At 35.4% G+C, this 23,526-nt stretch overlaps 1 protein-coding gene across 15 annotated transcripts in view; it reads left to right on the top strand.

The window, feature by feature from the left end:
• Window positions 1-23,526, top strand: part of TASP1 (taspase 1) — a 353,026-nt gene that overhangs the window by 51,608 nt on the left and 277,892 nt on the right. For all 15 annotated transcript variants that reach the window (XR_008619335.1, XM_055090632.1, XM_055090631.1 and 12 more), the window contains one exon: window positions 11,965-12,044. Coding sequence is in view for 14 of the 15 variants with exons in the window: in XM_055090632.1 (XP_054946607.1) it covers window positions 11,965-12,044 (80 nt within the window). In the remaining variant the exon portion in view is untranslated. The remainder of the gene's footprint in view (window positions 1-11,964; window positions 12,045-23,526) is intronic.

Below are 23,526 nucleotides of genomic sequence, written 5' to 3'. Positions count from 1 at the left end.
AGATAGTTCTGTCTTCTGGGAATAAAGATAGTTCTTTAAGTAATAAAGATACTTCTTCTTTCTAATGTGGACTCCTTTAGTTAATTTCTTCTTCTTTATTACACTGGCTAGCACCTCCTATGCAATGTGAAATCAAAGTGTGAGAGTAGTCATCCTTGCCTTGTTTGTAACCTTAGGGAGGAAGCATTTGTTCTTTTACCATTAGGTATGATGGCTGCTATAGGTTTATCATAGATGCTCTTTATCGTGTTGAGAATGTTCCCTTCTTTTCCTAGCGTGCTGAGAGTTTTTAATAGGAATGGGTATTGTACTTTTTCAAATGCTTTTCTGCATCTGTTGCAATGATCTTATAATTTTCCTTATTTTGTCAGTCAGTATAGTGATTGGTTGATTTTCGATTGTTAAAGCAGCAGTTGTATTCCCAGGATAAACTCCACTTGGTTATAATGTATTATCCTTTTTATATGTATTGGATCCAATTTGCTAACATTTTGTAAAGAATTTTTGCATCTATGTTTATGAGAGACATTGATCTGTAGCTTTCTTGTAGTGTCTTTGGTTTGGGTTCATTTTGCTTCTTGAGTATGTAGGGATATATAGTTCATCAAATTTGGAAAATTTTTGGCTATTACTTCTTCAGATATTTTTTTCTGATTCCCCCTTCTCTTCTATCTTCCAGGATTCCAATTACACGTATATTTGACCTCTTGTAGTAGTCCTACAGATCACTGATAATTTACTTTTTCCATTCATTTTTCTCTTTGTTTCATTTTGAATAATTTCCATTGCTGTTTTCAAGTTCACTATTTTTTGGCAATATCGAATCACCTGTTAATCCCATCCAGTTTATTTTTTCATTTCTGACATTGTAGTTTTTATCTCTAGAAGTTCAGTTTACACCTTAAAAAAATGTCTTCTATGTATCTACTTAACATGTTTCATATTTCCTGTAGCTTCTTGAGTATACGAATACAATTATAGTAACTGTTTTAATATCTTTGTTTCCTAATTCTGTCATCTTTGTCATTTCTGGGTTGTTTTCAGTTGAGTGATTTTTCTCATTATAGGTTACATTTTCCTGCTTCTTTGCATGTTTGGTAATTTTTTATTGGATTCCAGATATTGTGAGTTTTGCCTTATTTTGTGTTGGATATTTCTGTATTTTAATTCTAGGATGCGGTTAATTTATTTAGAGACAGTTTCATCCTTTCAGGTCTTGCTTTATACTTTGTTACATGCAACTAGAGAAGCATTTAGCCTTGAGCTAATTTTGCTTTGCTGTTGGGCAAAACCTTTCTGAGTACTATAACAGATGCAACTAGAATGGGGTTTTTTACTTTGGTGGGAACAGGAGCTGTTTCTGGCCCTGTGTGAACTTGGGGATTGCTTCCTCTAAAACTTTTCGTGTTATTCTTTCCCAGGCTTTGGATGATTTCCTCTTACACATACACTGATCTGAAGACTATAGGTGGACTCTGTAGATTTCTTGAGTCCTTTCTCTGCACAGCTGTCTCCTCTCTGGTTCTCTGCCCTGTGAACTCGGCCACCTGAGCTTCTCTGGATGCCCAGCTCTCTGTCTTCAACTCAGAGAGACTGCAGGGCTCTGCCTGAGTTCCTGTTCCTGTGCTGTGGCTGCAAACTCTCCAGGCAGTAAGCTAGGGCAATCATAAGGTTTACCTTGTTTGTTTCCTTTCTTTCAAGGATCACTGTCCTGTGCTACCTACTGTCTAATGCCTGAAAACTATCATTTTCTGTATTTTGTCTGATTTTTGTTTTCCATTGGTTCAGGCAAGAGTGTAAATGTATTCCCTGTTTCTCCATCTTGTCCAGAAGCATAAGTCTCTCACATACGTTGCAAGTTCACAGTATACCTGCAGTAGTTTTAAAGAAACCCAAATTCCGAGTATCCTAAATAAATAAAACAAATTTATCATGTTTTTACTTTAAGCTTGTTTACGCACAACCCTAAGAAGTCTAGTTATCTAATTTCTATACTGATAATAGCTAAAATTTATTGCATTTGTACACTATGAGAAGCATTGTTTTATGTGGTTTGCGTGTATTATCTCATAAAATCATTATATGATTTATGAGGGTAACATACATTTTGCCAACAAAGAAACTGAGTACCATACTTGACACTGTCATGGTATTAAAAATTTATGGAGTCTGTCCTTATCACATTAGAAGCAGCAGATTAGAACCCATAGAGTAGAATCCTTTTATAATAGTAGGAAGTAATGTTTACACCCATTTAGTTATTCATTCACTTACCCATTCCTTCATTCAGCAAATATTTCTTGTTTACTTCCTGTATGCCAGGCATAGAGGTAGAAAAACTATCAAAAGCAGATGGAGGACTTAGAAACTGTGGTCTTCTGGTGTCGTCTGTTGAAGAGGCAGGTGACTCTATGGGGGCAGCAAGTCATTGGGTGTTTTCTAAGAAGTCTTTAAATAAAAAGTTCATCTGTCTGTATATCTCATTGAGGAAGACAGGGAGTGTATTTGTTTCAGCTGTATCTAAATTCTGTTAGAATTTTATAAACTCTTATTGCTTTGTTAGAAAAACCCTCAGCAGAACTTTAGGCAGAATGGTATTTCTATTAGCTGATAATTTTTTATGTTTTAATTTTCTGGTTATTGCCACCATGATATGATGTATTATTTAAGTATTGGTGTTTGGTCAGATTAGTAGAATATATTTAGCATGCATATGATATCCTCATAAATTTGGTGGGCCTACTATCATAAACTGTGTCGTATTTTCCTAAGTTTATTTTATTTATAAAAGTAAATAAATTTTATTTATTTTTACTCTTTCCTCCTTCATTATGATAGGCTACAACTTTGATAGGCATAACCATCTAGAACAGGGGTTGTCAAACTATGGCGTGTGGGCCAAATCTGGACTACTGCCTGTTTTTTGTAAATAAAGTTTTATTGGAACACAGCCATACTCATTTGTGTACATATTGTCTATGGCTGCTTGTGCTCTGCAAAGGCCAAACAGTTGTTGCAGCAGAGACATCTGGTCACAAAGCCTAAACTGTTTACTATCTGGCCCTCTATTTTATTTTTGGCTGTGTTGGGTCTTCGTTGCTGCGCGTGGGCTTTCTCTAGTTGCAGTGAGTGGGGGCTACTCTTCGTTGCGGTGTGTGGGCCTCTCATTGCGGTGGCCTCTCCTGTTGCGGAGCACGGGCTCTAGGCTTACGGGCTTAAGTAGTTGTGGCATGCAGGCTCAGTAGTTGTGGCTCGTGGGCTCTAGAGCACAGGCTCAGTAGTTGTGGTGCACGGGCTTAGTTGCTCCGCGGCATGTGGGATTTTCCCGGCCCAGGGCTCGAACCTGTGTCCCCTGCATTGGCAGGCAGATTCTTAACCACTGCACCACCAGGGAAGCCCTCAATACTGTCTTATACTCAACCATCTTATACTTCAGTACTATATGTGTTCAGCATGCCTGAACACATTAAAGTTACATTAATACCCTCTGTTGAAAGTTGTTGACAGTGGTACTATAGATTTCACTTTATTTGACTGTTATAATTTCAAGTCATAGAAAATTAATATAGTTTTGAGAAATCTTGAAACCTTTTACCCAAATATATTCACGATATCCCTGTTTCCCATGTCAAGAAAATGAAACATGTTAAGAAATGTTAAGAAAATGAAACATTACCAAGAGATTTAAAGCTGCCTAGACTGGACCCTTTCTAATGGCATCCTTATCCATCTCACTGTCCCATACCCTTACCCTGACCCCATCTCTGGCCCTGCTCCTAGGTAACAATTGTCCTCAATTTTAGCTTTTCTTATTCTCATGTATTCCTTCATAGTATTACACATATACAGTACAGGCATACTTCATTTTATTGGGCTTCACAGATGCTGCATTTTTTACAAATTGAAGGTTTGTGGCAGTTGTACTTCAAGCAAGCCTATTGGTGCCATTTTTCCAATGACATTTGCTCATTTCATGTCTCTGTGTCACATTTTGGTAATTCTCACAATATTTCAAACTTTTTCATTATTATTATAGTTGTTATGGTGCTCTGTGATCAGTGATCTTTAATGTTATTTACTACTGTGACTTGTTGAAGACTCAGATGATGGTTTGCATTTTTTAGCAATAAACTGTTTTTAATTAAGGTATGTACAGTGTTATTTTAAGCATAGTGCTATTGCACACTTAATAAAATACAGCATAGTATAAACATAATTTTTATATGAACTGGGAAACCAGAAAATTTGTGTGACTTGCTTTATTTATTCACTTTATTGTGGTGGTCTGGAACTGAACTTGCAATATCTCTGAGGTATGCTGGCACTCTGATTTTCTAAGTCTACATAAACATGTACATAGATGTACAAAAAAGTTCTGGAAAGAAAGTTACCAGACCTCACCATAAATACCTCTAGGAAGGAGAAAGGAGGGAACAAGATGAGGCAATTGTCGAAGGGGATATGTGCAATATTTTTATATTTTACAAAGATAAAATATATGTGAAAAAGTGATGGCCATCTCTGTATTAAAATTATATCATAAAGTGATCCTACAATTGTCTGGAACTAGTGATGTAATTTTCTCACGTACATAGTTCTTCAGCTTTAATTTTTGTTTTCAAAATTGCTTTGACCATTTTAGGCATTTTGCATTTTCATGTGAATTTTAGAATTAGCCTGTCAATTTCTGTGAATAACCTGCTGGAATTTTGATTAGGTTTGTAACTTATCCATTTTATAAGGTCTTCTTTAACCTCTCTGAATAGTGTTTTATAATTTTCAGTGTACAGATTTTGCACAGTTTTTTATCAAATTTATACTTAAGTATCTCTTTTTGATGTGATAAATTGCATATTTTTAAAAGTTAAATACCAGTTGTTCCTTGCCAATATAGAAATATGATTAATTTTATTATATTGATATTCTAGCTTAGGAATTTGCTAAATTCATTTGTTCTCATACTGTTTTTACAGATTCCATAAGATTTTCTACATAGATAGTTCTGTCTTCTGGGAATAAAGATAGTTCTTTAAGTAATAAAGATACTTCTTCTTTCTAATGTGGACTCCTTTAGTTAATTTCTTCTTCTTTATTACACTGGCTAGCACCTCCTATGCAATGTGAAATCAAAGTGTGAGAGTAGTCATCCTTGCCTTGTTTGTAACCTTAGGGAGGAAGCATTTGTTCTTTTACCATTAGGTATGATGGCTGCTATAGGTTTATCATAGATGCTCTTTATCGTGTTGAGAATGTTCCCTTCTTTTCCTAGCGTGCTGAGAGTTTTTAATAGGAATGGGTATTGTACTTTTTCAAATGCTTTTCTGCATCTGTTGCAATGATCTTATAATTTTCCTTATTTTGTCAGTCAGTATAGTGATTGGTTGATTTTCGATTGTTAAAGCAGCAGTTGTATTCCCAGGATAAACTCCACTTGGTTATAATGTATTATCCTTTTTATATGTTATTGGATCCAATTTGCTAACATTTTGTAAAGAATTTTTGCATCTATGTTTATGAGAGACATTGATCTGTAGCTTTCTTGTAGTGTCTTTGGTTTGGGTTCATTTTGCTTCTTGAGTATGTAGGGATATATAGTTCATCAAATTTGGAAAATTTTTGGCTATTACTTCTTCAGATATTTTTTTCTGATTCCCCCTTCTCTTCTATCTTCCAGGATTCCAATTACACGTATATTTGACCTCTTGTAGTAGTCCTACAGATCACTGATAATTTACTTTTTCCATTCATTTTTCTCTTTGTTTCATTTTGAATAATTTCCATTGCTGTTTTCAAGTTCACTATTTTTTGGCAATATCGAATCACCTGTTAATCCCATCCAGTTTATTTTTTCATTTCTGACATTGTAGTTTTTATCTCTAGAAGTTCAGTTTACACCTTAAAAAAATGTCTTCTATGTATCTACTTAACATGTTTCATATTTCCTGTAGCTTCTTGAGTATACGAATACAATTATAGTAACTGTTTTAATATCTTTGTTTCCTAATTCTGTCATCTTTGTCATTTCTGGGTTGTTTTCAGTTGAGTGATTTTTCTCATTATAGGTTACATTTTCCTGCTTCTTTGCATGTTTGGTAATTTTTTATTGGATTCCAGATATTGTGAGTTTTGCCTTATTTTGTGTTGGATATTTCTGTATTTTAATTCTAGGATGCGGTTAATTTATTTAGAGACAGTTTCATCCTTTCAGATCTTGCTTTATACTTTGTTACATGCAACTAGAGAAGCATTTAGCCTTGAGCTAATTTTGCTTTGCTGTTGGGCAAAACCTTTCTGAGTACTATAACAGATGCAACTAGAATGGGTTTTTTACTTTGGTGGGAACAGGAGCTGTTTCTGGCCCTGTGTGAACTTGGGGATTGCTTCCTCTAAAACTTTTCGTGTTATTCTTTCCCAGGCTTTGGATGATTTCCTCTTACACATACACTGATCTGAAGACTATAGGTGGACTCTGTAGATTTCTTGAGTCCTTTCTCTGCACAGCTGTCTCCTCTCTGGTTCTCTGCCCTGTGAACTCGGCCACCTGAGCTTCTCTGGATGCCCAGCTCTCTGTCTTCAACTCAGAGAGACTGCAGGGCTCTGCCTGAGTTCCTGTTCCTGTGCTGTGGCTGCAAACTCTCCAGGCAGTAAGCTAGGGCAATCATAAGGTTTACCTTGTTTGTTTCCTTTCTTTCAAGGATCACTGTCCTGTGCTACCTACTGTCTAATGCCTGAAAACTATCATTTTCTGTATTTTGTCTGATTTTTGTTTTCCATTGGTTCAGGCAAGAGTGTAAATGTATTCCCTGTTTCTCCATCTTGTCCAGAAGCATAAGTCTCTCACATACGTTGCAAGTTCACAGTATACCTGCAGTAGTTTTAAAGAAACCCAAATTCCGAGTATCCTAAATAAATAAAACAAATTTATCATGTTTTTACTTTAAGCTTGTTTACGCACAACCCTAAGAAGTCTAGTTATCTAATTTCTATACTGATAATAGCTAAAATTTATTGCATTTGTACACTATGAGAAGCATTGTTTTATGTGGTTTGCGTGTATTATCTCATAAAATCATTATATGACTTATGAGGGTAACATACATTTTGCCAACAAAGAAACTGAGTACCATACTTGACACTGTCATGGTATTAAAAATTTATGGAGTCTGTCCTTATCACATTAGAAGCAGCAGATTAGAACCCATAGAGTAGAATCCTTTTATAATAGTAGGAAGTAATGTTTACACCCATTTAGTTATTCATTCACTTACCCATTCCTTCATTCAGCAAATATTTCTTGTTTACTTCCTGTATGCCAGGCATAGAGGTAGAAAAACTATCAAAAGCAGATGGAGGACTTAGAAACTGTGGTCTTCTGGTGTCGTCTGTTGAAGAGGCAGGTGACTCTATGGGGGCAGCAAGTCATTGGGTGTTTTCTAAGAAGTCTTTAAATAAAAAGTTCATCTGTCTGTATATCTCATTGAGGAAGACAGGGAGTGTATTTGTTTCAGCTGTATCTAAATTCTGTTAGAATTTTATAAACTCTTATTGCTTTGTTAGAAAAACCCTCAGCAGAACTTTAGGCAGAATGGTATTTCTATTAGCTGATAATTTTTTATGTTTTAATTTTCTGGTTATTGCCACCATGATATGATGTATTATTTAAGTATTGGTGTTTGGTCAGATTAGTAGAATATATTTAGCATGCATATGATATCCTCATAAATTTGGTGGGCCTACTATCATAAACTGTGTCGTATTTTCCTAAGTTTATTTTATTTATAAAAGTAAATAAATTTTATTTATTTTTACTCTTTCCTCCTTCATTATGATAGGCTACAACTTTGATAGGCATAACCATCTAGAACAGGGGTTGTCAAACTATGGCGTGTGGGCCAAATCTGGACTACTGCCTGTTTTTTGTAAATAAAGTTTTATTGGAACACAGCCATACTCATTTGTGTACATATTGTCTATGGCTGCTTGTGCTCTGCAAAGGCCAAACAGTTGTTGCAGCAGAGACATCTGGTCACAAAGCCTAAACTGTTTACTATCTGGCCCTCTACAGAAAAAAAATTGCCGACTGCTACCCTAATATGTTATAGAATGAGTTATAATTTTTGGAAATTATGTTTCTTTTGGTGAAAAAGGGAAAGCTAGAAAAGCATTGTTGCTCATTAGACCCTCAGATTTTTTAAGATGCAAATTTAATTTTTGGTACATTGTTTATTTAAAAATACTATTTACTCTATTGTGTTTCATAAATTCATTGATTTTAGTACCTTTGTTGTATGAATGTGAAAAGAAAATTTAAAAACCTATAGATTAAAAGAAACATAAGAGAGCTATCAACTAATCAGGAGTTATGGATGGGTTAGTTGGGTTCCCCTTCAAACAAAATAGTTTAAAAGGCAAAAATAACAATAATAGTAAAAATTTTATGAGACAATCAGGGAAATGTGAACATTGATTGAATAAACTATTTTGATTCTGAGGATTTATTGTTAATTTTTTTAGGTGTCAATTGGTTATGTTGTTATGTTTTTTTAAAAAGTTATTTTTTGAGATGCATGCTAAAATATTTATATTTGAAGTTTATGATATCTGAGATTTGCTTCAAAATAATCTGGGTGGGAGTATAAATGAATGAGATTAGCAATGTATTAACAATTGATGAAAATGGGTGATGATCCTTTGGGATCATTACACTGTTCTCTGTAATGTATATGTTTGAAAATTTTTGTAATAAAAATTTTAAGAAGAGTTAAATCCTTATTATTTAATTTGGTCATTATGTGTTATTTCCACATACAGCAGGTTCTCCCTTATTTGCACTTTATGTGTTTGTAAGCTTTAAATAATCAGTAGCCACCAAATTGGTGGTCTTTCTTCAGTTCTGTGCATTTATGATAAAGAAGTAATAGGTAAAATATATAGAAATCCATTTTTAAGTCCAAAGAAGCAGCTATCATTTTCTCTCATTATATCTTTCTCATCCAGCATAATGCATTTTAAGCAGTTTTGAGAGCTTTCTGAATCACTAAATTGCACATTTTTAGACTGACTACATAGTGTCATGGTTTTTGAAAATTTCCCATCCATGAAATTGTAATTGACCTCACTGTGTTTTCGGGTGTTTGACTATGCTGGCACTTCAATAGCTCAGCTTGTTGAAGGTTTTAATAATCCCACTCAGTGCTGGTCTCAGTAGTGTTGCTTTTGTTTCTTAACACTTTAGACTTGCTTTAGTGTAAATTAAGGAGAGCATAGCACAAGGAAAATGCTGTCCTTTAGAGAATTTTGACACCCTAGTTTATTGCTGAATATCTTGCCAATGTTTTTCTAATGCTTAGTGTGCTTCAGGCACTGTTCTAAATGCTTAGCATATATGGATATCAATGAAAAACAAAGATCCCTGTTGTGGTGAAGCTTACAGTTCATTTGAGGGAGATAGATATAAACAACAGATAATATCATCAGTTATAAAGTATATGGTATGTGAGAAGGTAGAAAAAAGAAAAAATGTAAAAAAGACAGAATGAGAGGGATTGGGAGTACTGGGTAGAGGAGTGCAGTGTGTTGGGTACAGTTTTAAATTGGCCTCATCAGGGAGATATATTTAAACAGATGGGGAAATTTGCCATTTGGGAAATAAGGAAGACCCTGACAGGGAGCAGTCAGGGTGAAGGCCCTGAGGCAGGAGTCCCCTTGGCATGTTTGTGTTTTGTAAGAGGCTGCAGCAGAGTAAGCCAGGGGGCAAGAGGAAGAAGAGATGAGGGCAGAAGGGAGCAGAGAAGACCAGGTCACTTGGGAGCCTGGAGATCCTGGTGAAGGCTCCAGTTTTCATGCTAGAGCTCTCACGAGGGCTTTCGCAGGATTTTGAGAAGAGAAATGTCATTACCTGACTTGTGTTTTACAAGGATGTCACTGGCTGGTGTGTTGAGATTAGACTGAGGCAGGGGACGGAGCAAGGCGACCATGGAAGTGATAAGGCCGTTTCAACACTGTAGGTAATAGATGATGGTGGCTCAGACCAGGGCGGTGGTGAGAAGTGGTCAGATCCTGGATGTGTTAACAAGGTGGAGTCGATGGATTTTTCCAGTGAAATGAGGTGAAACTTCTGTGAAAGCTTTCTCCTTGGAGAGTCAGAAGAATATTTGAGAAATATTTGAATTGGTGCTGCATTTAGTGTTGTGGGAAGAGATTTTTCATTTTTGATAGTATAGTTTTTAGCGAAAGCTCACGTAGCTTTTTAGCATTTTAAAATGATTTCAGAAGCAGTTATATGCCATTTTGTGTGATGTCAAACTACCGGACAAGTAATTTTTGGTAGTAAGGAAAGGTCAGGATCTCAGAATTCTTATCCATAAGACGGCATCCAAATATGCACCTTCCTGTGAATATTGTACAACGCCTAATGTATTTAAAACCTTGCATAGCAGACAATGGCAAACTAATTTTATTTAGAATCAAACTTATGAATGATTAAGAAATGAAAAATAAAACTAAGCTTATGTTATAAAATACTTTCGATTCCAGATGCTTGGATAGAACCCCAAATGACGAATGGGAGTGCTGAGAATACTAGATTCAGCTCCAAACTTCTGTCCTGATCATTTAATTTAATACTTCAGTATCTCTTTTACGTCTTCACGTGAAGGGAGTTTATTTCTTACATCAAAGTCTTTTTCTAGCAGAAGGAAGTGCTACAAATGCTGTCAGGACAGCTCAACTTGCATCCAAGTTCCTACCTCAGTTATTCTTCCATTTTCCTTTATGTGACAGCTTTTCTTTGTAGTTTCTTTGCAGTGGTCTTCATTTGATACAGGAATAGGAGGAACTTTTCTATTTTTGGAGTCCTTTAGATTTTTTTTTAAAAATGGAAGTTTGAAGAGGTATTCTTGTTGGCTCTCTTCCTCCTCTCTTTTTTTTAATGCTCCCTCCATTCTCACCTTCATACATACTGAAAAATAGTTACTGGGCTTAACCAATTTGTTTCTCATTGGAGCCATTTGGATATGTTTCTGAGTATCAACTTAGACTTTATTCTTCTAATCTGTCATTGATCTTCTTACGAACAATCAAATCTAAAGACTTCAATATGTATTACTTCGAGTTTTTAGTGTTGGAATGATTAGAAGAACAGAAACAAAAAATAGGGAGCAGGAAACTAATGAGTAGGCACTAGTTCAAGGAATCCATTACTAGCTGGCTGAGAGCTTTAAGAAGTTGGCTGTGGAAGGAGATGAAGTGATTGATTATTATGGTAACTGCTTGCTATTACTGTGTTAAGGAATGGGGTGGTTAATTATCCTGCATGCTATTTGAAATCTTTTAAAGGAAGTCTTTTACAGTTAGCTAACAGTATCCTTTTATTCACTTTGTTATGTTAAAACTTGCAGTTTGGGACTTAAAAAAATTACTTTTGGGACATACCACACTGCTTTATTTACCACAGTAAAAATGATTCTGACAGCCATATATATATTTTTATTGCATCGAGGCTTAGAAATGTAAGTGCATATCATTGTGTTTGGGCATCTCTGGATGTACCCCACTCATTTTGGATAGATCCAGGTGTTATACTAGGCAAGAATACTAAATCTGAAGACATTCACTTAAGCTTTGACTCTTAATCTGATGAAATAGATCTTGTACATAAACTGAGAACCACAGTTGATCCAAGATAAATCTTAATATTTTCCACTGGGAAATCAACCATTTTTACTTCTTATGTTACATTTTGCCAATTTTTACTGGTTAGTTATTGCAAATGATATTGTACCATTTCTACTTATAAAATTTCTAACTTGGGGAAAAATTAAAAGAAATTTTTAGGCATATGGCCATTTTGAGGTATTGCAAATTTTTTTCAGTTGCCTTACTATATTACTTATATTACTTTATTGAATATGTAGGAGAAGATGACACTATGAATTTTTAAAAGAGTAATTTTTCTGTCATTAGCTTTTTAGTTGGAGAAGGAGCCTACAGATGGGCAGTAGATCATGGAATACCCTCTTGCCCTCCTAACATCATGACCACAAGTAAGTAAAACTTTTCAAAATTAAGCTGTATTAGCATATATACCTGAAAGTGTTACATTGCTTTTGATCCATATAGTACCTATATTTAAGGAAGAAAGCTTGTATGTTGAAATATTTTAGTTAAAAGATAAATAGAAAGTTATTTGATTTTAAGCCACCTTTATATTCTTGAGGTCCCCCTACTCCTGCTTTCTCGTGCTTTTAAAAAAATCTTTGGCTGCATTGGGCCTTCGTTGCTGTGCATGGGCTTTCTCTAGTTGCGGCGAGTGGGGGCTACTCTTCATTGCAGTGTGCAGGCTTCTCATTGTGGTGTCTTGTTGCGGTGCACGGGTTCTAGGTGCGTGGGCTTCAGTAGTTGCAGCACGCAGGCTCAGTAGTTGTGGCTCATAGTCTTAGTTGCTCCGGGGCATGTGGAATCTTCCTGGACCAGGGATCGAACCCATGTCCTCTGCATTGGCAGGCAGATTCTTAACCACTGCGCCGCCAGGGAAGTCCTTGCTCATGTTTTTATAGAAGTGTTGTTAAAGGATCCCTTTTAGACTACTTAAAATAATTACTAACAATAAAACCATAATACCAGCCACTCAGAGAGAGAGAAGAAAACATAGGTCAACATTTACCCATCCTTGAGCTGAGGAAGGCCTATCTAGGTACCAGGTGTATGAGAAGGAAGAACAAAAGTGTGACTGCAGAAGAGTTAAGACTGAAAAAACATTTATCATAACTATGACAATGGGATACATATGCTTAATCTATGAAGAGTTTTGCCAGATTAAAAGTCACACGAATACATGTGATACCCCAATAGAAAAAGGTCAAAAGTCATAAATAGATAATATAACATAACTAATAGGGACATTCAAATTAAGATGAGTACATGTTAAATCTGTTCCCGCTCACTTGGTGAAAGAGTTAAAAAATATTGTATTACTGCTGGTAAGTGTGTGGTAAAATGAACATAATACATTGTAGGTACAAATGTAGATTGGCAGAAATTTTGGAGGACAGCTAAGTAGTATAGATCAAAAGCCTTAAACCCATTCTGCTTCTCGGAACTTGTCATCAGAGATATAGACATAGATTTATGTAGAAGGGTACTCAGTGAGCATTATTAAGAATGTAAAAAAAATTCTATTATATATAAAATAAGCTACAAGGATATATTGTACAACACAGGGAATATAGCCAATTTTTATAGTAACTATAAATGGAGTATAACCTTTAACAAATTGTGAAATCACTATATTGTATACCTGTGACTTATGTAATATTGTACATCAACTACTTCAATAAAAAAAGGGAAAAAAAGAAAAACATAAAAAAAGATTATTAAAAAATTTGAAAAAGACTTATGTCCAACACAGAGGAACATGAGTAAACTACCACATAGCCTTATAATGAAATGTTATGAAGTAGCTGGAAATTGTTATAAAGACTGATAATGATTAAATCTAATAATGACTTAAAAAAGTGAAAAATGAGGTTATAAATATGTATATATATGTGTGTTTTATATGTCTGTCTTAAAAAAGAAATCATGGCTACATGTTTATGCATAAAACAATTAGTAAAAACATATACTACTTGTTTTTTAAATCTTTAAATTTTTATCAAGTAATCTATGAATGTAATTTAAATAATCAAATGAAAAAGTGAGGAATCATTAGCTCCAAGGAAACCAAGTTGTATAAAAAAGAGATGACTATTTATCATAGCAAGTGTCTAATAAGGACCAGCTCTTAGTAACATTATATTCAAAATGAATTCCGTACTGCTGCAAGTTGTAATATTGAGAGGCTGGAAGGAGGAGAAATGTGTGTGTGCAGGGAGGCAGGGAGTGTGAGAGTCCTGGATCCTCACACTCGCCGCCACGAATTCTGCCTTAGAGTCTCCCCAGTGGAACTTGCTGTGGAGCTCTTATATTAGGCACACAAATCAGCTCATCTGCCAATTCCATCTTGTTTTTCCTTGGAGGCAGGCCACCTGGCAACCTGGGTCTAGAGTGGGCGCTCAGTAGGCCTGCTGTGCAGCTGTCATCTGGTCTTCACCTCCCCATCACTTTGGAATTCCCTTTTCCTCTCTCCAGTATCAAATTGTCTGTTTCCGAATGTTTTTTTTTTTTTTTCATGTTTTACTCCCTCATTTGATACATGTAAGGTGGGAAATCACTTTCGCTTAGGTTTCTGAAGAAATTGCTCTGTCTTCTAATTTCCAGTCTTGCTATTATGCAGTCCGCTGGCACTTTGATTCCCATTTTTTTGTGGTGTCTTTTGCCTCTTTGGAAGGAAGTTCTTATTTCAGTGAATAAGATATCTTATTACCTCAATGATATCTTGGGATGGGTCTTTTTTTACTTATTATACTGGGTACTCTTTTGGACTCTCCATCTGACAATTCATGTGCTTTGGGGAAATTAAAAAAAATCTGTGTAATAATCTCTCCCCCTATCTCTCCTCTGTTATATTTTTCTAATTTCTTTGAATTAGATGTTGGATCTTGCGCTCTAGTCCCATGTATCATTTTCAAAAGTTACTTTTTCTCCTTTTAAAAATCTCTGTCTTTTGTCCTGCTTTCTGGGAAGTGTCTTCAATTTTATCTTCCAAATCTTCTACTTCTAATGAATTTATAATTTTGGTTTTCATATTTTTAATTTCTAGAGAGTCATCTGTGATTAATACTTTTAAGACATGGGGTTTTGTTTCATGAACTCAGTATTTTTACTCTCTCTCTTAGGATATTATGGTTTAAAACTTGTTCTTATCCACTGTTTCTGCTTCCTCTGTCTTACTTTGTGTTTGTTTCAAACCCTAATACATGTTAGCTAATTTCCTCAACTATCTAGTGACCCTCTGCAGTTTTCATATTCATGAGTGAGTTACCTAAAGACCTGTTGGCAGCTTTGTGTGCGAGGGCAGGTCTGTTTGACCTCATGAGGGGAGGCGTTGATCATTTCTCTACACATTTTTCTTTTGGATTAGACAGAGAAATCTTCCCAGCTCTGGCAAGGCAATAGCCAGTATTCTGGTACAGAACAAGGGAAGGGGCTGGAGGTGTCATGGTGCCTTTATCAGACTTTTACATTAAACTCAGTTTTAGGTAGAGCCCCGTACCTGCTCCCAGATGTGCTTGGTGTCTGCTAATTTGGTGCCCATCTAGTTCAGCCTCTCCACATTTTCTGCAAGCACAAGGAGAGGATTTGGGCATCTCCATGTTCCTTATTGACATTTTCTGCCCATTCTCCTGTTTTTAGTCTCAACCTGGCTTTCAGAGACACCAGGTGCTTTCTACTTTGAGCTCTCTTGATGTTTCTTTGGCAGGAATTAGTTTACTTTGGCCGAGATTAGTTTGCTTTGTGATGTCTTGGCTAGTGGGCATTGGGGTTCATCTTCCTCTGCTCAATTAGTTACTGTTTGTCCACTTGCTTTCTATGTTCTAAAACTGTTGATATCTCCCTTTTCATTATAATCACTGCTTGTGTATGTCAGTCTTTTCCCCCACTTAAATTTCTTTTTGGTAAAGTTTTAGTAGGGCATGGAGATGAATTCATGCATTCAGTCTGCCAATTTTACTTCAGAACATTTATATAAAAATGTGTTAGAAAATAGTACTAGATTTTTTTTCAGGATGGCAAAATTATTTTTGACTATTTTTTATACTTGTAATAAGAAAAACATATTGTGCCATAGATTTTTTTTATAACTTATATACCAATCAACAAGAAATGTTCTCTGAATAAAGTGTTTGAAAGTTAAGTGATATATTCTTTTTTTTTTTTTTTTCAAAAAAGAATGGTTCTGACCTATGGGGAATTTAAAAGGAGAAATTATAACTATTATTTAGATTAAAAAAATTTTAAATACCATCTTATACTCAGCCATTTGTTTAATCCTCAGTAGAAATAAAATGGTATGTTGGTGCTGGTTAATGATAATGTTTTATACTTGATTACGTTTTGGGGGGCATAATTTGTAGGTTTTTATTCCCCTTCAGCTTTTAGAATGTCTTTCTAACGTTTATTCTAAGTTTATTACACATTTTCACATGTACTTACATATTTCATTCCTATATGTAGATTTGAATTTCTTTCTGGCATCTTTTCCTTCAGCCTGGAAGGCTACATATTTTCTGGTAATGTGGTAGATGTAGTGGTGAAAACTTTTCTCAGCTTTCATTATTTGAAAAACATCCTTATTTTGCTTTTACTTTGAAAAGACATTTTTGTTGGATATAGACTTCTAGGCTGGCAGGTTTTTTCCTTTTAGCACTTTTTCTCTTTTTTTTTAATTGTGGTAAAATATTCATAACAAAAAATTTACCATTTTAACAATTTTTAAGTATATAATTCAGTGGTACTAAATACATTCATAGTGTTGATTAACCATCGCCACTATCCATTTCTATTTTTTCCTCAACCCAAACAGAAACTCTGTACCCATTAAACAGTGATTACCCATCCCCCTCTTACCTGTCCCTGGTAACCTTTATTCTGCTTTCTTTGTCTATGAATTTGCCTGTTCTAGGTCCCTCCTCTAAGTGGAATCACGTAATATTTGTCATTTGTGTCTGGATTATTTCACTTAGCATGTTTTCATCTATGTTGTAGCATGTATCAGAATTTCCTTCTTATAGCCGAATAATATTCCATTGTATCTTTTTAGCACTTTTAAAGATGTTATTCCATTATATTCTGGATTCCATTGTTTCTGCTAGGAAGTTAGACATGATTATTATTGCTTCCTTGTGTGTAATGTATCTTCTTTTTTCTCTGACTGTTTTTAAAAATTGTTCTGTTTGTTTTCACCTAGGTATGGTTTCCTTTGTGCTAGTTTTATTGTGCCTGTTGAATCTGAGGGTTCAGTTTTTAATCAAATTAGGAAAACTGTTGGACTCTCTGCTTCATGCTCTCCTTCATCTGTTTCTAGGACTTCAGTTTCACTTATATTAAAACATTTGATGCTGTCATGTGTTCCTGAGGCTCTGATTTTTTTCAGTCTTTGTTCTCTGTGCTTTCTGTATTAGTCAGGATTCTCCATAGAGACAGAACCAATAAGATACCTATCTATCTATCTATCATCTATCTATCTAAAGAGATATTATAAAGAATTGGCAATCATGGAGGCTGACAAGCAATTATGGAGGCTGACAAGTCCCAAGATATGCAGGGTCAGTCAGCAAGCTGGAGACCAGGAGAGCCAATGGGGTAGTTTCAATCCAAGTTCAAAGGCCTGAAATCTGGGAGGGTCAATTGTATAGTTCCAGTGTGAAGGCTGGCAGGCTTGAGACCCAGGAACAGCTAATGTTTCAGATCAAGTGTCAAGGCAGGAAAAAGTTGATGTTCTAGTTGAAAGGCAGTCAGGCAAGAGGAATTTTCTCTTACTCTGGGAGAGTCTGCATTTTTGTTCTATTAAGGCCTTGAGCTGATTGGATGAGGTCCACTTACATAGGGAGGGCAGTCTGCTTTACTCCTTCTATCAATTTAAATGTAAATCTCAACCTTATCAAACATACCCTCACAGACATACCTAGAATAAAGCTTGACCAATATCTGGGCACTCTCTGGCCCAGTCAAGTTGTCAAATAAAATTAACCATCACACTTCTATTTGTTTGATTTCTGTTGAATTGGTCTTTGAGTTTACTGATCTTTCCTCCTGCAGTATCTAATTTAATATTAATCTGATGTTATGATTTAAAAAATATAAAATATTATGTTTTCAGTTTTAAAGTTTCCATTAAAAAAACCAGCCTTCATCTTTGTCTTGAAATTTCCCATGTCTTCACCCATTATATCCATTGTTGCCATATTTATCATTGTTATTTTGAAATCTTTGACTGCTAATTCTAAAATCTAGGTAATCTGTGGGTCAGTTTCTATTGATAGATTTTTTTTTCTTGACCTTGGTCACACTTTCCTGTTTAGTTGCATGTCTCAATTTTTTTAAAAAAAATTACACCTTGAGCATTGTGGATGATACATTTTAGAGACTATGATTTGTTATCATCCTTTGAATGATGTTGAGTTTGTTCTAACATGTAATTAAATTGTTTGCAGTTCACCTTGATATTGTCACAGCCTGGTTTTTGGCTTTGTTAAAGTGAGTCTGTTTCAGTTTTTTCTTAATCCTAGAGTTGTCTCTTAGTACTAGTTTGTGGTCTTTATTCCTGAGATATGGCCTTTCTGGGGTTTCAGTGGAAAGTCTCAAACTTTAAATTTTGTCTCTCCTACAGTGGGTATTTACTAAAACATCTGTTCACTTTTCAGCTGTTATTTTCCTCATTGGACTTTATGGAATCTTGCATCCTGTATGAACAGTTAAGGACTCATTCAGGATTTGAGGGGACTTTTACATAGATTTTTGGGCCTCCTTTTTTGTGGATCTCTCCTTTTCAGGATTCCTCCCTTACTTTCCAGTGGCTTCAGTAGCCCCAGACTCCTTCATCTCAGACCAATAAGACTGTAGTTTTCTACCTGAGCTCTATTTTCTGTGTATCTCACAGAGTGGGGAGTGCCTCATGGGGAAAGCTGTTTGAATTTGGATCTCACCCAGTGTGTTTCTTTTCTTTCAGTGGTTGAATCCTCTCCTATTTCTGCCAGCTTTTGGTTACTTGCCTTCAAATAGGCTTTTTTTTTTTTTTTTTTTTTTTTTTAGTTTAAAACTTCTGCCCAGAGTTTGTAATTATTATTGGTCTGTAGGTTAGTCTCATATAAGCTATTCTTTCATTACCAGGAGCTGGAACTGATGTTTTGTAAATGTGTACCATTAACAAATATAATAATAAAAATAATATAAATTAATAAATGTATCTAACCATTGTATTTATTACTTTTTAATTGTGTGGTAGAGGAATAAGTTATCTTCTTAAATATTGAAGCATTCTACATAAACCTGGTCTTCCTTTTTACTTCCATTCCCAATCCCAGACTCCTGCTCAGTCTGATAACCACACAGTTACTTGTTTGATTTGCTTCTCTCTGTTCCAACAGAAATGTTGGAATATATAGTATTCCAACATATATAGTTGGAAAAGAATATATAGTATTCTTTTTTAAGTAGATAAATGGTATCATACTGTAGTATCTTTAGTAAGTTTGTAGATTAGTAGTATTATAACATGGCTTTTTAAAATATTTTTTGTAATGCAGCAAGATGTATTTTGAAATCTGTCCATGTTGATATATATAGATGAATTAATTTTTAAACTGTTGAATAGCATTTTACCATATTTATTTAGCTGTTTCTTTATTGATAGGCATTCAGGTTGATTCTAGATTTTGCCATTAACATTGATAATTCCATGAATATTCTTGTACACATCACTTAATATATACGTGTTCTATTGGGGTAGATAGTTGGAAGTAGAATTGCTGACTCATAGAGGATGTGCATTTACTGTTTTGCTGGCTATTGCCGGATTCCTAAGAGGTTTGCTGTCTACTTTTGAGAAGTCTGGCTTTGTATGGTTGGTGCCGTTGATGACCACATAGTAGCTCAGAGCAGACTTTAGAGGCTTTTATGTGACCAGGGGCAAGTTACCTCCAAGACACTTTTCTCATGGAGACGTTGTGATTCCTTGAGGTAATGTATCAAGAATTCTTACTCCAATTTTTGGTGCATAGAAACATTCAGATGTTGACTGTTAATATCATTCTCACTGTTATTAATATGTGGGATGTGAAAATGATCTTGGTGATGTGATTTCATCAGAATTTAATAGGCTTAGCTCTTTAGCACTGACTAATAAGATGATTTTAGTGATTGATCGTATCTGGAGTTAGGTGTAACCAATAGAGCAGTGGTTTTCTACTTTGGCTGCACATCAGAGTCACTGGGGAGCTTTGAAAAATTCAGAAGCCCTGGCTGCACTCAAAATCAATGAAAACGGCAACTCTGTAGATGGAACCCAGGCATCTGTAGTTTTTAAAGTTTTGTAGGTAATTTCAATGCGCATTCAGTTTTCAGAATGTCTGAGATGGAATGTGTACATTCTTTTGAATTCTTCCAGAAAATTCATTAAACTTGAAATTGAAAGGAAAGTAATTTTGTTTTCCTTTGGTAAAGGACAACCTTAAATAGTTTGTGCTACAAAGTTGCTACCATCTATTCCTTAATTTTCAGCTGTTTTATGCTTTGATTGGACCTGGGATACATCTTTAAATTAAGTAAAGGGTAGATTAAGGACATTATTCTATTCTTTCAATTTATGGGCATGATTCCGCCACAAGGAATCCTATTTTCTTCTTTTCTATTGGCTAGATTGTGTTCTTACAGTTTTTCTGCCTTTGCGTAAGGCACTTTGAAAGACAACATGATATTAAACATACTTTGTAATTGTAGAGTTTTATCATAACTGGTATATGATATATCAACACTTAATTTCATATGGCTAGTTAATATGGCCAGTTATGCTGAGATTCCATGTACCCTTTGCCCAGTTTCCACCAATGGGAACATCTTGCCAAACTACAGTGCAATATCACATTCAGGATAGGATTGACAGTCAAGATACACAACACTTTTATCACCACAGGGATCTCTCATGTTGCCCTTTTATAGTCTCACCCACTCACCTCCAACCTTCACCCCTTCCTTGACACCTGGCAGTTGCTAATCTATTCTCCGTTTGTATAATTTTGTCATTTCAAAAATGTTATATAAATGGTATCATATAGAATACGAGTTTTTGGGAATTGGCTTTTTTATCACTTAGCATAATTCTCTTGAGATTCATCCAGGTGGTTGTTCTTATCAATAGCTTGTACCATCTTATTGCTAAACAGTGGATGTGCCACTGTTTGTTTAATCATTTATCCATTGAAAGGCATCTGGGTTATTTCCAGTTTGGGGCTATAATAAATAATGCTGCTATAAATAAATATTCATGTACATTTAAAAAAATTTCGGTAAAATACACAATGTAAAATTTACCATCTTAAACATTTTTAATGGTACATTTCAGTAGCTTTAAGTATATTTACAGTGTATAACTATGACTACCATCCATCTGCAAAATCCTTTTCATCTTGAGAAACTGAAACTGTACTCATTAAACACTAACTCCTTGTTTCCTTCCACCTGGCCCTTGGCAACCACCATTCTTAGTTCTGTCCCTATGAATTTGACTACTCTAGGTACCTCTTATAAGCGGAATCATACATTTTTTTTTTTCTTTCGTGACAGGCCTGTTTCACCTAACATGATGTCCTCAAGGTTCAACCATGTTGTAGCATGCGTCAGAATTTCTTTTTAAGGCTGAATAATATTCCATTGTATGTATATATCACATTTTGTTTATCCATTTATACATTGAATGGGTTGAAGCAACTTGAGTTGTTTCCAACTTTTGGCTATTACGCATAATGCTGCTATGAACACAGGTGTTCAAATATCTGTTTCAACTCTTTTGGGTACCCAGAAGTGAAATTGCTGGATTATATGGTAATTCTGTTTTTAATTTTTTGAAGAACCAGTGTACTCTTTTCCATTGCAGCTACACCATTTTAAATTCCCAGTAATAGTGCACAAAGGTTCCAATTTCTCCACACCCTCATCAACACTTGTTATTTTGTTTTTTGTTTGTTTGTTTAGTAATAGCCATCCTAATGGGTATGAGGTGGTATCTTGTGATTTCAGTTTTCATTTCGCTAATGATTATGCTGTTGAGTATCTTTTCATGTGCGTTTTGGCCATTTGTATATCTCCTTAAATGTCTGTCTCCAAAAAGGGAGACAAGGACTAGCCTTTTAAATTCCCTGGAGGTCACTTCAGCTGGAGGGAGAGGCATTGCAACAAGGGCTCTCTGCCTCTGAGTCTGTACCTCTGTGACCAGAACTAGCAATCAGAGCACAGATTCTGGTATTTGGAGGAGAGGGTCTTTATTTCCCACCCTGACTCTCACAAGCTGTGTGCAGGCTGCTCTAGGAGTGTATGCCCAGCTGCCTGCCACAGGGTTGGGGATGGGGTGTGGGGAGGCTACTGTGTGAAGAGCTGAAGTTGACCCAAATTAACCACAGTTTACAATGAAGCTTTCCCCTGGAAACCTGCCTCTTTAATAGACTCCAGAGTTGTATAATACTTAACATTAGACAGATTCTATCAGGCCAGTTGTTGTCTAGGTGGGGAGACAGATTCTTGGTGCCTCTTACCCTGCCATCTTCCCTCTAGCTCCAGCTTATTAATTTTATATCAGACTATTCTGATTCAAGGTTATTAATCCTATCTATAACTATTTGCATATACTTTAAAATTTAAAAAGATGCCATTTATCATTTACCTTTGCATATGATGTCTTTTGCCTTGTAGACATTTTAAATTTTATGTGGTTTTATCAATGAACCATCCTTTTGATGGATTCTGGCTTTGATAACATTCAATGTAAAATATTCTACTTTAATGTTAAAACGAGTAAAAATAAAAAATAAAATCTCTCTCAAAAAAGATTGATATAAAAAGACTGGTATTTATGCCTACTGTGTGATGGCTTAATCTTTTTGGACTGCTTTTTTTAGATTTTATATGTTTAAATCATTAATACTTATAAGGTTTCAGTTTTGTGTGTAGTGTGGGGTAGGAATTTAATTTGTGTTTTTTTCCCCAAATAGGTAATGTATTGTGCCAAGAAAGTTTACTGAATAACATATAGATTTCCCACTGGTATGAAAAAGCAGTGTTATTCTCAAATTCTATTAGGATATACATGAGTTTGTTTCTAAATTTGTTGGTCAGTTCCATTACTTATTTTTGTCCATTACTACACTATTGTTCTTAGACTTTGTCTTGAGGGCAACTCTGGTTCCTTTTCCACCTAATTTTCCTAACATATTTGTTTTTCCTTATTTAAAATTTTCTTGATTAATCTTAAAGGTAATATGTTAGAGTATCTTTGTTATTTTCCCACTGTTATTTTAATTTACATCAATGTGGAGAAAATTAATATGCACTTAAAAACACTGTGACACTTTGTTTTACTACAGTCAATTTTCATTTAGATTTGCCTGCATATATATTCTTTTCTTTGCACTTAATTCCCCACCCCTCTCCCCTACCTTTTTTTTTTTTTTTTTGTCTCTGAGCTTTCACTTTGTATTATTTTGCCTGTTACTGAAGAGCACCCTTTAATATTTTTCATTAGTACAGGTCTTGCTGGTGATGAATTTGCTCATTCTTGTTCACCTGAAACTATTTTTATTTCACCTTCATTTTTAATTTTTATTTTTTAAACTTTTTTTTTTTTTTTTTTTTTTTTGCGGTACGCGGGCCTCTCACTGTTGTGGCCTCTCCCATTCGGGGGCACTGGCTCCGGCCGTGCAGGCATTGCGGAGCACTGGCTCCGGACGTGCAGGCTCAGCGGCCATGGCTCACGGGCCCAGCCGCTCCGCGGCATGTGGGATCCTCCCGGGCCGGGGCACAAACCCGTGTCCCCTGCATCGGCAGGCGGACTCTCAACCACTGCGCCACCAGGGAAGCCCTCACCTTCATTTTTGA

The sequence above is a fragment of the Physeter macrocephalus genome, chromosome 14 (genome assembly GCF_002837175.3).
Source record: "Physeter macrocephalus isolate SW-GA chromosome 14, ASM283717v5, whole genome shotgun sequence".
Lineage (NCBI taxonomy): Eukaryota > Metazoa > Chordata > Mammalia > Artiodactyla > Physeteridae > Physeter > Physeter macrocephalus.
The sequence above is the reverse complement of the archived record's forward strand: the minus strand, read 5'-3'. Positions and strand labels throughout refer to the sequence as shown.